Source organism: Aplysia californica, unplaced genomic scaffold (genome assembly GCF_000002075.1).
Source record: "Aplysia californica isolate F4 #8 unplaced genomic scaffold, AplCal3.0 scaffold00053, whole genome shotgun sequence".
Taxonomy (NCBI): domain Eukaryota; kingdom Metazoa; phylum Mollusca; class Gastropoda; order Aplysiida; family Aplysiidae; genus Aplysia; species Aplysia californica.
This window is the reverse complement of record NW_004797323.1, coordinates 1,313,972-1,330,735: the sequence shown is the minus strand read 5'-3', so window position 1 is coordinate 1,330,735 and position 16,764 is coordinate 1,313,972. Positions and strand designations below refer to the sequence as shown.

General features: G+C 41.0%; 1 protein-coding gene across 5 annotated transcripts in view; it reads right to left on the bottom strand.

Annotated features, from left to right (window-relative positions):
• Positions 1 to 16,764, bottom strand: part of LOC101853767 (helicase with zinc finger domain 2) — a 166,906-nt gene that overhangs the window by 23,729 nt on the left and 126,413 nt on the right. For all 5 annotated transcript variants that reach the window (XM_005092802.3, XM_013079486.2, XM_035968354.1 and 2 more), the window contains 7 exons: positions 15,443 to 15,778; positions 14,388 to 14,530; positions 12,359 to 12,505; positions 9,885 to 10,025; positions 8,860 to 9,085; positions 7,863 to 8,196; positions 4,308 to 4,393 (listed from right to left, as the gene is read on the bottom strand). In XM_005092802.3, the coding sequence (XP_005092859.1) occupies positions 4,308 to 4,393; positions 7,863 to 8,196; positions 8,860 to 9,085; positions 9,885 to 10,025; positions 12,359 to 12,505; positions 14,388 to 14,530; positions 15,443 to 15,778 (1,413 nt within the window). The remainder of the gene's footprint in view (positions 1 to 4,307; positions 4,394 to 7,862; positions 8,197 to 8,859; positions 9,086 to 9,884; positions 10,026 to 12,358; positions 12,506 to 14,387; positions 14,531 to 15,442; positions 15,779 to 16,764) is intronic.

Here is a 16,764-nt window from a genome sequence, read left to right as displayed (position 1 = left end):
GACAGGTGCATTGCTCGCCAGTTTGTCTGCTTGTTCATTTCCCACCACACCCGTATGGCTTGGAGCATAGGTCTATGTTATTTTTCTCAGTCTGGTTTCTTCTATACTTTGCAGCCATTCTTTTCTCAGCATCCACTAATTGACTCTCTGAAATATGTTTTGAGAGTCAGTGACAATGACAGCAAGTCTGGCAGAATGCAAGCTCTCTTTTAGCTATTCAAATGCTTTTGTCACTGCCTCTACCTCCATTCTTGTGCTTGAAATCGTCTTGCTGCATGCACCAGATGATTTTTTAATTATGTGGCCATCATTATGTACAACAAAGCCTCAACCACTTTTCACCCCACGTTTCGTGGAACCATCAGTGTATATTACTGGATCCAGGGGCCTGGAGGTTTCCTCGACAATCTGTCTTACTTCCAACTCTCCTGTTCCTGCCACCTTCAGTACATCTCCCTTCTTCACACCAATGATGACTCTTGTCAAATCGTGTGCAGTCTCTTGTGACACTTGAATCCACTCACTGCCATCATTCATATCATGTAACTCACACACCTTCTTCATAGACTCTTCTGCCTGTGCCATCCAAGATTTACCTCTCTTTAGTCGAGTCCCTCTGTCCTGCTTGATCACTGGGTGAAGTGGGTGGCCTTCCATTTCCATAACTTTCAGGTACGTCTTAGCCTGAGCCAATTTGTGTCTTACTCGTATACTGGAGAGTCCAAGTACGTGTCTCAGACAAACAATTGGAGTGTCTCTGGTGCAACCAAGGACAGTACGCATTGCCTCATTTTGAACCCTCCCCAATTTTTCTATTTGAGTTTTAGAGAGAGTTAGCAAGCCCAGTCCACAATCAATCACAGACTACCACAAGTTGCATCATAATGAACAGGATTCTCTGTGGCATCAACGCATTCGCCATCACTTTGACTGCACCAATCCCCTTTCTCGCCCTAGAGATTATGTTATTTACGTGCTTTCCAAATGACAAAGAGCGGTCAAATGTGACATCCAGGTTTTTCAGTTCTGTTCCCCTGTCAATGACCTCATAGTTCATCGTCACTGGTGGCGTTGGGTCCTTCACTATTCTGTTATTGAGCGAGCACCACATCACTTGTGCTTTTGCTGGATTTGTAACAGCCTCATTCTCCTCGCACCACTCTTCAATCGTTCTCAGGCGCTGTTGTAGTTTCTGAGCAAATACCATTCTATCAGGCCCATGCTCATAGGCTGTCACATCATCAGCAAAGGTAAGAGTCCTTCCAGTCTGGAAACTATCATCCCTGGCCCCATCTGCTGTGTAAATGTTGAACAATAGGGGGGGACAAAGGTGAGCCCCGAGGGAGACCTGGTGCTATCTCCTCGGGATCAGACATCCATGTTCCTTCCACTTCTCAATGCTACCTTTCTTGTTAGCCTAGCACCAGCAATCCATCGAACCAGAAAAGGATCAAGATCCAGGTCCATCATCTTGTGGATTAGCTCTCATAATCCACCCTATTGTAGGCGTTCTCCAGGTCGATTGCAGCTATGACTGTTTCCCCCTTTGCTTGAAAGCCCTCATAGATGTCATAAGCCATTACAGACGCATTGATGGTTGTGTCCCTTCCAGGACGATAGCTGCCCAATCCATCTGGGAGGAGATTCTTTCTCTCCAGTTCTCTGGATAGTCTTCTTGCTATCACTTTTTCCAGGACCTTACCAAACACATTCTGCATAGTAATAACTCTGTAACTGTTCATGCCCTGTGATCTTTGCCTGGTTTAGGTGTTGGAGCAAGGTAGCTGCGTTGCCATTCGTCAGGAATCACACCTGTCTGTATTCTTTTATTCATCACTGCTGCTACCCCCTCTTCAACTGACAGATTTCTGAGATGGCTATACCTGACGCCATCTGGTTCACCTGCGCTTTCCTTTGAGCTTTTAATTACAGACTAGACCTCATCTACAGACAAAGGATCTGGGTACTTGCATGCAGGGCAAATTTCACCAACCATGGTCTTGGCCTGTTTTCTGAGCGCCAGGTTACCCCTATCTGACTGTTGCAGGAATCTCTTCAGAAAAGCTTGGCCCTTATCTGCATCCTTGATCAATGATCGTCCATCGTAATCTTTGATGTTTTTTGTGATGGTCTTAAGTACTGTACCGTTCATTTGTAGGTGTATTCTCCAAAATTTGCCAAGTGCTTTGTCGGCAGTCACACTGCTTGCAAATTCCTCCAACTTTTCTCTCTTTGCAGTTTCAGCAATTTCCGTGTATCTTTCTCGTGATTGTATCATTTTCTCTTTCAATACTGCCTTTTCACAGTCCGTGACATCCTGCCGATTCTTTGCCTTGAGCCACACCTTTGCTGTTTTTGACTTCTCATCCCACGCAGCCTGTGTTTCGTCATTCCACCAAGGAGGTTGGGTGAATCTGTGTGGAAGTGCTTTTCCTGCCCAAGCCCTCTTTCTGATCTTGGAAAGAACTGTTTCATCCTGCCCATACCTTTTTTCCTTCTAGTGGGCAGCTTTATCTCGGCCTTTAGCAACCAGGACCGAACATGGTAAATGATCACTACCGTGACTGCACAATACACTCCATTGTGTAAATATCTCATCAGCGGTAGATACCAAGGCTAAATCAATGTTAGAGTCCTCTTCATTGTCTCTTTGTGCCAGCCTTGTCATCTCTCTGCTGTTGAGGAGCGAAAAATTCATCCCAAGCAGGGCAGTCTAGAGCCTTCCCCTGAGCATTTTCATTTCCCCATGATTGGGATCGAGCATCGTAGTCACCCACAATTACAACAGTATCTCCAAGACCTTCAAAAGCAGACAAAAAAATTCCAGTCTTCATCTTTTGTAGCAGTCTCTACACCAACATACACATTCACAATCACCCACCTCCTTCCCCCCACCTACATCAGTATTGCCCGAACCTATCAGTCCTCTCTATCCCAGGCATCCACACCAAGAACCTGATGTTGGAGATCAGTTCTCACTAGTAGTACCTGTCCGTGATGGGTCCTAGAGGTGGGATTGCTCTTGCAGGTGTATTTGGGCATTTCAACGTTTTAGTTTTTGTTTCCTGCAAGAGTACAACATCAAAGTCGTAACATAACCTCTCCAACTCTCACCCTCTCTGCTTTGCGCTCCTGCAATTCCAATAACCCACATTTACATTTTCAAGACGCAGTCTTGCCGTCTTTTCTTGCCTTTTCTTTCTTCCGCCTCTTTACTTCCTTCTTCCACCTCTCTTTCCTCTCCTCCTTCCTCTCGACTCTGTGGTTTCCATTGGATCGGGTGTCGCCGAGGTAGCACAATCTACGTTGCTTCCAAACCGCTCCCATAATAAAGAAAAAAAGAATAAGAATATGCACGGTGTCATCCAGACCAAATAATAGGCATGAAGACAACAAACAGGAGAATATTCTTCACTTCTCCCTGGAAATAAGAATACTCTTCACAAGCACCTGCTTGAGTTGCTTTGGTTCCATGTCAGGTTTCTATGTCCTATTCCAATCTACTGTTAGGTCTCCCCCTCCGTCTCTTGACATCTACCTTTCCCCTTCAAGAATATGTTTCTTGAGTGAATCATGAATCATCTCAACAAATACTCTACAAAATTAGAAGTGCTCACTCCTCCCCTCTCCCTTTGCTTAAGGGAAGACCCGGGTTGGCGATATATCGATAACATTTTTCAAAATATCGATTTTTTGTTTTTTGTAGAAAAACATCCTTTGATATCTGTTCTATCGGGTCATAATGACGAAATTGTAAAAAAAAACAAAAAAAAACACCCTAAAGGATCTAAAAGGGCGTTTGAAAAGTGCACATTGAACTAAAAATCCTTTTAAAAATTCCTGTTTTTTCCGTCTTTCTCAAAATATGCTTTTTTACAGATGTGACCTCCTTGGTGCAAGGAATTTAAAAAAACTACTGAAGCTAGAAGTTTCAAATTTGACCTACAAGTGCTTGAAGATCTATTCTGGGGATCTACGTGAGGAAATTGGAAAATATGTGGAAATATTTTTAAAAAATTATAACACATAACCCAAAGTTTCGTCAGCTGACTCTTGGGGGTCCATTGACTTTAGGCTCACTTTTTCATTTTTAAAGATGGGTCAATATTTATTGGTAGTCTAGCACTGAATTCACTAAGAAAAAAACAACAGGTTGAACACAACAAGCCCTGCTTGAAAAAAATACCAACAACACTCTCTCCATCTTCCTCTTCTACAACCACAGCAGATATTTCACCGCAGATCGAAATGAACATCCATTAAGCAAATTAAATGCAAATGTAGCAAATTAGCTCTATCACACTCACTTGAATTGGTTGGCTTCTTTCCAGTGAACACTTCCTTGGCAAAAGTTGAAGCCAGATGAAGACTTCGAACACAAATGTCCATCAGCCTGTTGAATTCCATTTTGAGTTGAGATTACAGGTCACAGCAACAAAACAGATAGGGGAAACTATTTTAATGGACAACATTAAACTCAAACAGTCCAGAGATATTCTTAAATTTTACTGTAGTTGTCATAGCAAAATAGGAGAGAAAAGTTGTGTAATGATGCAGTGGAATCAGGCACTTGTCAATTTTTGAGAATATGGAGTTATTTGTAACATGTTAAAGTTTGTTCCTTTACCTTGTTTTTGATGTAAAATATATACACCTATTTTCAACAGAAGTCGAGATATTTGCGATTGAAGGAGGTGGGGGACACCTGGTTTTAGAGACAAAATTTATTAAAAAATGGCCGTCAAAGTTTGTCGACTTCCAAAGCTTAACTCTTTTCAGACGTATCGCCGACATATCGGCTGTGATAGGATGCCTCAGTATTGTTTCGTTTTAACATGATCCGTCATTAATAATTACTTTTTATTGTTATTGAAAACTTGGAAAGGGTTTAGGAAACGAAAATATCTAGTTTCCTTTTGTCTAAGCGTCGGTTTGGCGAAAAACGAGTGAATTAGTTCTTGCGGTCTTGCATCAACAGAATCATGTAACAGGACTCAGTATAAATATTATAACGCCAACAAAAATTGGAATATTGCATTCAAATCAAAAACTGCACATTCAGAAATTTCTGGAATTTGCTCTTGGCCTGTATATGATAAGATAGTTATGCTGATTTGCATTCACATGTTAGGTGAATGTAATTTTTTGCATCAACATTTTTTTTTCTCATCACCATCGCCATTTCTAACCCTTGTAATGCAGGCTTGTGTTCAAAATTAATCCTTGTTTCATGTTGGAATGTATTCCTCATTCAATTTCCTTCAATTTGATATATCATATGTTCCGTTTTGAGTGATGGTTATGCTTATATGAAGTTATTTTGTCCATCACCTGTGTAGCCAAATCGAGCCACACCTGTGTAGCCAAATCGAGCCACAAATTAATTACTTCTAGACCCCAAAAGAAACCATGTCCGGAAAGAGTTAGAATCCTTGGAAACTGCAAGTTTACATTTTTTTGTGCCTTTGATTAACATTTTTCAATGAAATCCACGCAGAAATGTTTTTTTAAATGGACATATCTAAGGGGCTGAGCCAAAAAATAAAAAATCTATAAAAAATGCCAAACTGGAGGAAAAATGCCGGATTCTTCGATTTCATTATTTTGACGAGCACCAGATTTCATCACGATCCCTCACAATTGTTATGAGGGAAAATACTAAGCTGTCCAAATATACTATAAACTTGACAGTTGTGGTTTTCATAGCAAAAATTAGCAATGCCAATGAAAATTTAGATTTTCACTTTTGCCCTTTTTTTTTTGGTACCTAAGAAAGAATTTTAAATTCTAAGAATTATGCTTCTTGAATTTTGAGAATCGGTTCATAAATTAAAAAGTTATGGGGTTGTAAAGGTCGGCAAAATATGGATGACCCACATATAGGAAAATACTCCTAAAAAGTGGACCACGCAGTAGCAGATTCTGTAAGAAAATCGACGATATCTCCGTAACTAATCGGAGTGTTCGAGATGTGTTTTTGAGTGTAGAAATCATTTCTGCAGTCAGATTTACTATCAATTTCGTAGTTATTTTGTTATAATTAAAATTGTGGTGTACATATTACGATTTTGCGAAAAAGGGGTGTCGGGATGAGTCCATTTTATTTATAGCATCGTATCACAACATGGGATCTTTAAAAATAAATGTCGGCAGCGTGACTAAATAATTGCAAAGCTTTTTATGATGACTTTAGACCATGCCAACCGTAAAAGATAAGTTAATTCAATCTAGCATGCCGTACAATTAAAAATTCTTTTTCCCCGTTGAAACGCGAACACCCCGAGACGAGATAACCTCGCCTCGGAATACCCCCATTGCGGTGTTACAGGGGAATAGAGAGAAAAACAACCGGATGTGCGCGCCCGCCATTGCCCTATTTCAAGTGACCAATGAACGCGCCCAGAATAGTCATGCGGGGATTTGTAGGTCACATACATTTGCCACGAGATTGAGGGGAAAATGGCCGGTCTCCGTGCGAAGCCGCTTTGGATAGGGGGGTAGTCATGCATTTATGATCGGGTCTAAACAACTACTTGACACAGAACGTTCAAATTTGAGCACACTATAGAGGATAGATAGATTTATTACCATCTCGGCGTTGAAATTCAAACTCCTTATAGTTTTCGGTGTACACGATACGAAAGTGTTCCCGACACCAAAAGTATAGGTTAATTTATGTTTACGAACTTCAACGTCCACATATCATTGGTTTGCCCTATTTTCTGATTGGTTGCCGAGTTTCATTCGGATTGGTTCGGAAATAGAGCAGACAGAGGTTGACAAAGTCAGTCACCTACGCTTCGGCCGGGTCCGCAAAATCGCCCCTAAACCGGGACCAAATTTTCGCCTCGCGGAAAGCCCGATTGGCATTGCTACAAAAATACACAGGAAGAATTATACAATGGACAACATTACACGCTCCGGTTCACATATATTCTAGATTATACAGTAGCTGTCATTACAGGAACAAAAAGGAGTAAATCTATGAGAAACAACATCACAGTACTTGCAGAGACTTTATACTTTACAGAAACATAATTGATATAATTGGAAAAGAGTGAAAGAGATAGTCTGTTGAAATATGGCAAATGCACTGAAATCACTAGATAATGTTCATCATGGTACTTACTGATACTTCAATTCATGGGACACATACGTGTAATATAAAACTGCAACGTATGCCCAAGTGGGGAAACATACATGAAGAAGGGGGGGGGGGGGGTTTTCGCCGTCAACTTACACAAAATGATAAATGACTTGTGCCATTATTATAGGCTGTTGGTGATATCATTTCACCATTATCCACTTCTCACTTTTCTTTATGAACTTGTCAACAGTAATGAACAGGCAAACAAACACACACAGACACAAACATCATGTACAAGCAAATCTACACAGGTACATACATACATAAAATAAACACACATAAACATAGATATACACAAACAAAACACATGACACGCAATTTCTCACACATACACTAAAATATACACACACACTGACCCACCCTCACATGCACAATATTGTCATAACCGACCACACTACATTTCCTCAACCCCTTTTCCACAACACAGACATCCTTTTACTAGAGCCAGTGGTGTCATACTTAGGTTCTTCATCCTTGCACACAGACAACATGTGTTCAATTCCCATATGGGGAAATTATTTTATCGAGTATTTTAATCTGTTTGCTGGTATGTTGTACCTCACTTTGTGTAAAACTTGTTTCTGGCAGACAGGATTTAAGCAGCCATCCTCTTAAACGATCAAATTCATGTGTGTGTGGGTGTGTGGAGTGAGGGTAGTAAAACATGTACAATCTAAAAAAACCCAACCCTAGTCCTTTTGTTCATAGCCTTTACCTGTGTTCACCAGTCTTCCTAATCCACTCAATGGTGCTGGGCACCGCAATGCCGTTGTCTGAGAGCAACGCTGCTGGCATCCTCATGCTTGACTGGACCAGTGCCACCTTGACTACAAAGCCATTAGCAAACTTAGTGACCTTCAGCACACGACAGTGACCCACCCAGGTGATGGGATGACCTGTGTTGACCACTGCGGCTACAGACTCCTCCAGGACTGGCTCATCTGGGACCTCAATGTCTGCGTAACGCACACACATGAAGTCCAGGCTGTAGCTCAGGTCATCAGAGAAAACGTTGTCGTTGCCTAAAAGCTCCGAGGCTGCTTTAGCTCCTAAGAGAAGGGGGATGGTCAGGGGAGGGGGGGAAACAACATTAGGTACAGAAGACTCCCCTCTTGGTTTGTCTCTACAGCATATTCAATTCATCATTTCTTTCCAGCATCAGGTTTCACACCCATGATAATGTGGAATCAAAATCCGATCCTGTACAGGTTTCTCTCTCTCTCTCTCTCCACCCAAAATGGGCTACGGGTTATAAGGAACATGTGTACAGCCAGGTGACACAGGTCCCCAGGATAACAACTATGTAATATTACATACATATATCGTATAGCGAGTCATTTTTTCATTGTTGTTGTATGTCTCTTCCTTATGTGCCATCCTAATGACCTGACAAATCTCAGACATGCAATGATTACAAGGCCCAAGGATCCTCAAAAATGCAATTTCTCTGGGTAAGCCAAGAACAGATTCACATCCCCATCTGAACTTTCAAATAAAGGGCTTGAAATATTTTTCTAATGGTAAAAATAAAAAAAGAATTGACAATACTTTCTTTTCACTGTGAATTTCTTGGACAATTGCATTCATACAGAATCTCTGCAAGATGTTGTATACTATCAGATATATATTTTGAAGTGAAAGAAAATGTATCTCAGTAGTCTGAACTATATTCAAGCAAGCCATCAATCCCTCTTCCCAAGAATAAAGTTTACCAAGATCTGGCTGGAACGAGCTGACACGACAGAACTCTTTAGAGAGAATGAACTCTCCGTACACCACAGAAGAACCATAATGGGGAGAAGTCTCTGCCTTCCAGGTAATCTGCACCGAACGCACAGTGATCCGCTCCCCACTAGCCACCGCTTCCCGAGCACATTCCTCTGCCAGACCTCGCAGCAAAGGAAAGACAACTTGCAAGGTATCCTCCGAGGCACAGGCCTGCAACATTTGAAATCATATCGCTACAGTAGGCAGATGAACACACATCAAAATGAAAATTGAACAATGGTATCCAGAATTAAGGGTCTCACACTATTTTTAAAAAAAGATTTTTTAGTAGAGGGTTTTACGGCGCTCGCAACTGCATAAGGTCATATGAACGCCAAGGAATGGGTGTCAACAGAGAAGTCTTTACAGGGAATCAGACTTACTCTGCTCACCACTCTAGCTTCAACAGCCCAAGGTCTACTTCAACTATCAAGGCACCCTGGAAATATCAGGTCACAAGAGTGACAAACACACAAAGGAAGTAGAGGAAAAATGACAATAGTAAGGATCAGGAAAGAAAAAGCAGCAGTTCCCTGTTGTAGATCAGGCACAGTTATGAGCGTGACATGAATCAACCCATTTACAATTCTACTGTGCTTGAACGAGAAATGTCCCCCCTTTGGGAATGGCCTAAAGACACTACAGTCAGTGGCACTGCTCCGGGGGGGGGACTTACACTATTGTCACAGGACATAAAAGGTCAACCACAACAACACAAAACATCAATGGTTGTGGCTCTGGAACAGTGCCAATCATCATTACAGGAACATAAAATGCCAACCAATTAAGTTCACATGTCATCGTTTGTAGTGACAGCACAGTGAGTTTACACAAGCAGCTCACTGAACAGAAAGTTAACACCCCGCCCCTCCCCAAAGTACAAATACTTAAATCATTAAATCATACCCCATTAGGGAGAGACCTCTCCCACCCCAAGAAGTAGCCAAGAAGCTAAGAAGGCACAAGTTACCTGTGGCGCATCCTGCGTGGCAGTACCCACAAAACATTTAACGGCGTCTCGCTGGTGCTCCAGGCACAGATCTAGGCTCGGGGTGATGTTCAACAGCTGAATGCTCGGCCTCACCAGACCTTCCCTCACCTCCGCAGACAGCTAGAGCATGAATAAAAGTAAACTCTCGCTATAATTCATTTTTCATCGTGTCATGCTTTCAAGCATTACAGGACTGTGCAACTACAAATAAACAGAAGAAATTAACGAAAGAAACATTGATAAGTATTCATCCTTTATTGTTTCATCCCTTTACATCTTAATGGAACATGTAACAATCAAATAACAAGAAAAGAGAGGAAACAAAGAGTTGACCTGAGTTACGAAAAGCCAAATTTGATGATTTGTTAATCATAAGTGGCTGGTCAAATCTGTGGAAATCTTGCTACGCCACTTCCTGACCAGACTTTTGTTTATGGCTTGCCCACATACCTAAAGACCCAGAGTGATATCAGTAGGCATATCTGGATGGAGTACGTAAATCAACTTATGGTCTAGCAAGCACATTGCAAACATGCACATGGCAAACATATTCCTGGTCCCGAATTTTCACACAAACATGTATTTCTTTGTTTATACAGTGGAACTCAGATTCAACGAGGTACCTAAAATCTCGTTGAACCTGAGTGTTCGTTATAGCAAACACGAGGTTTTGTGTAGATAATTACAGGCACTGAGCAAGTAATGTATAAATTGAAGTCACAAGTAGTGCCTGAAATGCCTGCATATTATTATGAGCTGTGTAAAAAATGACCGATTCGTTCAAATGCACACGCCTGTGTCACCTCGATTGTTTACCAATAAGTTGTGTAGCATACGGCAACTTTTGATTCCATAGACCAGCGCACAATTCATTACGTAGATCTACGTCAGATTAGCTTATCATTGTAATTATGATCAGTTGCCGAGGGGAAAAAAGACTGTGACGCATTTGTATCTGTGACGTTCAACGCCCGGACGGCTAGTGTCCCCTCCTCCCCCTACACGTACACAGAGTCACACGTGTGCACCCTGGAAGCGACCTCGCTGAATCCGAGCTCACTGATTTAAGTGCTCGTTGAATCCGGGTTATTTCTATTGATTTTAAAGAAGAAGAAACAAACGGGGAATCTATCTCATCTCGTTGGATCCGAGCACGTTGAATCCGAGTTCCACTGTAACACATTTACATTGCAAAATTTTTACATTACTACTAATTTTTTTGCATAACTCAGATGTGCATGCTATTGATAATTAGCTCAATCCCATATATTTAGGTGGTCGAGCCCAAACCAAAATGCCATCAGTGTGTAAGTTTGCCTTCTTTTAGAGATTTTCCCGTAGTAAAATGTGAGGAGAACGCTACAGGCCAACTATTCATGTGGAAAAAATGATAAGTTGCATGTAACTTTAAAGTAACTGAGCCGAGCATCAAGTCCATATCTATAAAATAAACAGTCGGTCAAGGATGACCAAACAAAAGATGTCTGGACAGTGAAACTCGGTTCTGCCACAGTACAACTTGATGACAACAGAAACCACAGATATGGCCAGGTGGGCGAACTTCACTTCTCGTCTAAACATTTTAAACATCGAGGAAAAAAGAGGACAAAGTTATCCTTTAGTGAGTATAGTTTAAGTAAAAGTTTTAGGCAAATAGGTTATTTCAATATTGAGGATTAGAGGAGTTACTAGAGAGTAACATGCAAAGTAACATGAAAGAGGAGCCGCAAAGATGATAGATGTTTGATAAGAAAAAAGGAGCAAACCCTATGAGACCACTCGTCAACCACCCACCTTTACGGAATACAATCTGAACTTTCAAATAAAGGGTTTGAAATATTTTCTCTGATAAATAAAAAAACAAACTGACAGATATTACAGGTGCAACATTCTGATGCCATTGTCATGAGACAAAGTATGTTGGCTATTATAGTACACAACACTACCACCTGTAAAGGCAGAATTGTGTTAACTGTCAAGCAGTACAAAAATATCGATCTATACAGCACAAACACTCATGTGTAACGAGTGTACTGGACCTTGGAGTTTTTCTCAAATATTTGATTGAGAAGACGAAGTCTTAAATCCCAGCTATCTACAACTATGCTTGTTCGAACCAGTATTTAAACCTGGCACTCCGGCAAGCGATGCAAGCCATTGCCTCAGGCCAGTTAGAAACCAGACTGAACCATTTTTAAGAAACCAATAAATACCCAATCCACATTGTGCATGGCCTACTAATTCCTTTATGGCCTGATTACTTGGTGCTATAGGCTCTTGAAGCTGGCTGTCGAGGTGACTTTCAAAATTTCTTTAATATCTGCAAAAGTTTAGACACTATCAATATTTACTGAGCCTGAAGAGTCCAGTGTTACCTGGGCCAGAGAGAAGCGAGGGCTAAAAATATCCCAGCCCCGCAAGGGTTAAGAACAAACATGAAGCACACAGCTCACCTGCACCGTCAGAGGCTGTCCCTCGTGCAGAGTCAAAGTGAACGGCACGTAGTGACGCATCTGACCGTCCTTGCTGAAACCACTGGCCACCTCCATATGGCTGCCACTGGAAACATCTTCACTCACTTGAATCTGGTTGGAGATTTCCTGGATGAAAAAAAAAACCCCAAGAAAAACAATTACTTGTTTACGCTGAGGGGCGCAATGTAAATAAGACTTGATTGTAAATGTTCCAAGAAACAGAATAGAGATCAGAAAGATAGAAAGGGCTGCATTAGCCCGGTCAGTCAGGGCCAGCAGGATAAGTTCCAGAAGACAGATAAAAATATTCTACTAACTAAAGGCAAAAGTAAAGAATAATCTGCCCCTACTTTCGTGCAAACTAACATTTGTAGACCACTCTTTCCTGTTCATGTAAGACGCAGCTGCAAACCTGCTGTGACCCTGGATCTTAATCAGCCAAACAGTCACACTGAATAGATGAAAGAGTCTATCAGCTCACAGTACTGTGCTTTACACTGGGCACCAGAAGTGAGAAAGCCCAATACCACTGAACCACTGACGTCATGAAACACCATGTGCTGTCACACACTCATGTGTAGGGCCTTTGTGAACTAGCTTCTCCGAGACAATAGGCTACGACCGACCGAAAGTCTTGAAATGACCTAACATTCACTATCCTGGCATGACTAGGCCTATACACGGTGCCTACGCCTACTGATGTGTGTGATAAATGTAGGCAAACAGTACACTGGCAATGCCTCTCTATGGTCCACAATTAACACCTGGATGCTCTCATCATGAAGCATGCAAGTCTTGATGGTCTGCATTACTGGAGAGTTGCTAGTGAAGACTTAGATGACATAACCCTTGAAATTCTTTTCAGATTAGAAATACAAAAACAAAGAAGAAAAAAACCAAGACATTTTATTTTCTTTCCATTTACCATTGTTTTCGGATTAACCATATTCAATTTAATCCAACTCCACCGTATATTTAATTACATTCATTGTGGATGTTATTACGTTAACATTTGTTTTCTTGTATCTACAGACATACAGTATAGACATACATGTTTTTATTCAATGTGTTGACATACAATTCTTTTGGAATTAAAGCTATAGATCTAATTTTTTAAAATTTCTTTCCACAAATTATTTAAAAAAGCAACACAAAAACATAGAGCAGAGCTTCCAGCAGCTGATGTCATTTTTTGAGGATTTTCGGGTCCAGCGCAGCGCCCTGGTAAGGGATCGAAGGGGGGAGGCGCCCCCCTTACGTTTGAGATTTTTTGGTTTCAGGGTATCCTAAGTATGCCATTTCTGGCTATTCAAGCCAAATTTTAATAAGAAAATAAGTGAGAAAAAAACATTCCTTGCATAGGCCTACATAATTTTCTGCTTGTGTTAATCCATATAAATCCAAAGCCATGCTTTCTCCCTTGTACTGATACTGCTCATCCACAACAGTAGTATAACAGCTGGATCTATAAAACTTGACAGTTAATGTTCAACTTTTTTTCTGCATGTGTTGGTTTGCACCATAATGTGTAGAATCCTTATATAATAGTATAACGGCTAGAATCTAGATCTAAATACCATGACAGCTTATATTCAACTTAAATCCTCAACAATATGTACAAATAAACAAGTCTGATGAAAAAAAATCAAGCTCTATTCAGCGTTTTCTTTTTTTGGCAGGCCCAAGATCTATTGAACCACAAACGTCATGTCTTCATCTTGTTTACAGTGATTGTGCTCTGCTTATGCTTAAGAAAGTGAAAGTAAAAGACACTGTCTACATTTTGAAATAAAAGGGCACTTCCGGTATGGGTTGGCTATTGTTGACTCTTAGTAATTACGGAAATATTTTATTTCGCATTAAAAAAAACCCAACTTCTTAAATATTTTTTTTTGCACGAATTTTCATAGAAATTTTTCCATTTGCGGCATTCTGCTAATTTGCGGAAAGCAAAATTGCGGAAGACTGGAAGCACTGATAGAGAAGCAGGACTAATATGGCTCCTCACTTGCACAAGAGTGGCGATTGCTTCTTCATTTCTCTCCCTGGTGGCTCCCAGCAGTTTTTGCCACAGGAGGGTAGGGATGTTGTACATCAGCCGGTTAGTGGTCAGCTCCACCGTACCAGATGATGCCCGTGAATTCAGCAGATCTGTTGATGAAGTGTTTTCAAGTTTTAGTAAGAATTTTGCAGTACTTGCAACACACAAGTAGGTGCGTCATACATGTGCCAAAGATTAGGGGTTACTAGATAAGTAACATACAAATAAAGGGAGTAGAGATAAGGCCGATGGATGTTTGATAAAAAAGGACCATGCCAGAACACCCCCCAACCGTCAACTGACAAAGTGTGTAAGTGTGTATCTTTGCTTGTACTAGAGTATTAAGAGACACAACTAACACGTTCATGGTCACAGAAAACTGGGGAAAAGTCATGTTATGCATGTACAAGAGATTAAAGAGCCACACATGGGCACAATACAATGGTCATTGAGAGCTTATTTTCAGTACGAGTTTTACATTTCTTCATATTTAACATCATTTAAGTGCCCAAAAGTAAAGACATTACTGGAGAATTAAATTTTTTTTTTTAAAGGAAAAAGAAAAGGAAAGAAAAAAAGAAAAGAAAAGAAGGAGGTGAGACAAGGATGATATATTTGACAGGAGGTCATTGAGAGCTGGGAAACGCTGTGTTTGCTTGCACAAGAGATTAAAAAGACAAATATAGACCAAATAAAATGGTCATTGATAGTTGGCACAAAAAGGTGTATTTGTTTGAACATGAGATTACAGAGACACACATCTCATTTTCACAGAGCAATAGCAAATTTATATCCACACCATAAGTCCAATTTTTCCTCAAAATATAAAAACTGATCTTTTTTCTCTGTGAGATGGAGAAATGAACAAGCTTTAAGATGATACCAATAACTCCACATGCCTAAAATTTGACAAGCGCCTGGTACCATTGTGTCATGAAACATTTATGTCCTCTTCCAGGGATCCCCCCCCCCCCCCCCCCCCCCCCCCCCCCCCCCCCACCACCTCACAAGCCACAACTCACCAACACTACTGTAAACCCTCTTCTCCCACATAAGGCCTGTTGTCTCCTCTGATGCCGCAACCGTAACCTTTCCAGGAGCCAGGTCACGGATCTGTAAGTCGCTGTGCCGGTCCCTCACAGCATCCAGCCCAGAGAAGCTGAGCTGGGCAGAGCAGCCGTCCAGGCTCTGTACCTGGCAACTGACCGGGATAGGGTGGACCTCTAGTGCCGAGCTCAGGTGGAGCTGGTACACCTCTCGATCGAACTTGGCCACCTGTCGCTCCACGCCTGTTGCTTGCCAGCAGATTGACTCTATCTCATCCGATGTGTATGGAGTGCCAGATCCCTCAATGTATGCTGAGAGAGCATATACAAATACAAAAGCTGTTGGGCTTAGTTTGAACAAATAATTATGTAGGTTTGTGAACCCATTATGTAGGAAGACGATCACATTGTGTCAGTTAATAAATATATATGTAGGAATACAAACATAATGTGTAGAACAATGAAAACGTTATGTGAAACTATGGAAATATTTTGCAAATTGAAGCCATTGTGCTGTAACCATTTAACTGAATTTTCTCTTTTTACAAAAAGCAGAAACAAAACCCCTTCCAATCTAAATGATGAGAATAGACATATTAGTTAGCCCACAGTACTTTTATATTATATAGTTTAACGGACAGGGCAGAACACCATCCACATTTGATCCAATTCAAATCAAAACCAGTGTTAGAAACTCCTCCACTGCCTTCTTCAAGACTGCCCACTGATGACAGTAGTGTAGTTGTTTTAGACTTTACCCCTTGCATGTAGCAGGCACGATTTTGATTCTTATGTACTGTGACATTTTAACTAGTATCTATCTGCTGTTTTTCTGTTGGGACGTATTCCACACATTGCTGGATTTGAAGCACACAGGCCGGGTTAAAGCATCCCGTCTCTAATATTATCTTAACTCTTATCTCTGAGGGAGGAGGGGTAAACCCACTATGCATGGGGGGGGGGTTCTTTTGGTAAGAAATCTAAGTGACATATACATCAGTAAATTGATTATTAAATCAAAACAAGGGATAGTTTGATAGTTCTTTATCTAATGAAAGAAATCCAGGTAAAAGAGGCCTGCTTTCCGCAATTGCCAAAAAGTAATTTAATGCCGACCAGCTGTTCTGACCGTGGGCCGCTGGGAGCAGCTTGCCAGAGATAAAGGAGTTATACTGAGTCAATATGGGTATAAAACATTTACAATTATTACAAGACTGTCTTAAACTCTCATTATCCACATCATGTATTTTAAGATCAGTTTCCCCTTTTACTGTCTATTCGATTTCTAACCTCAGAGG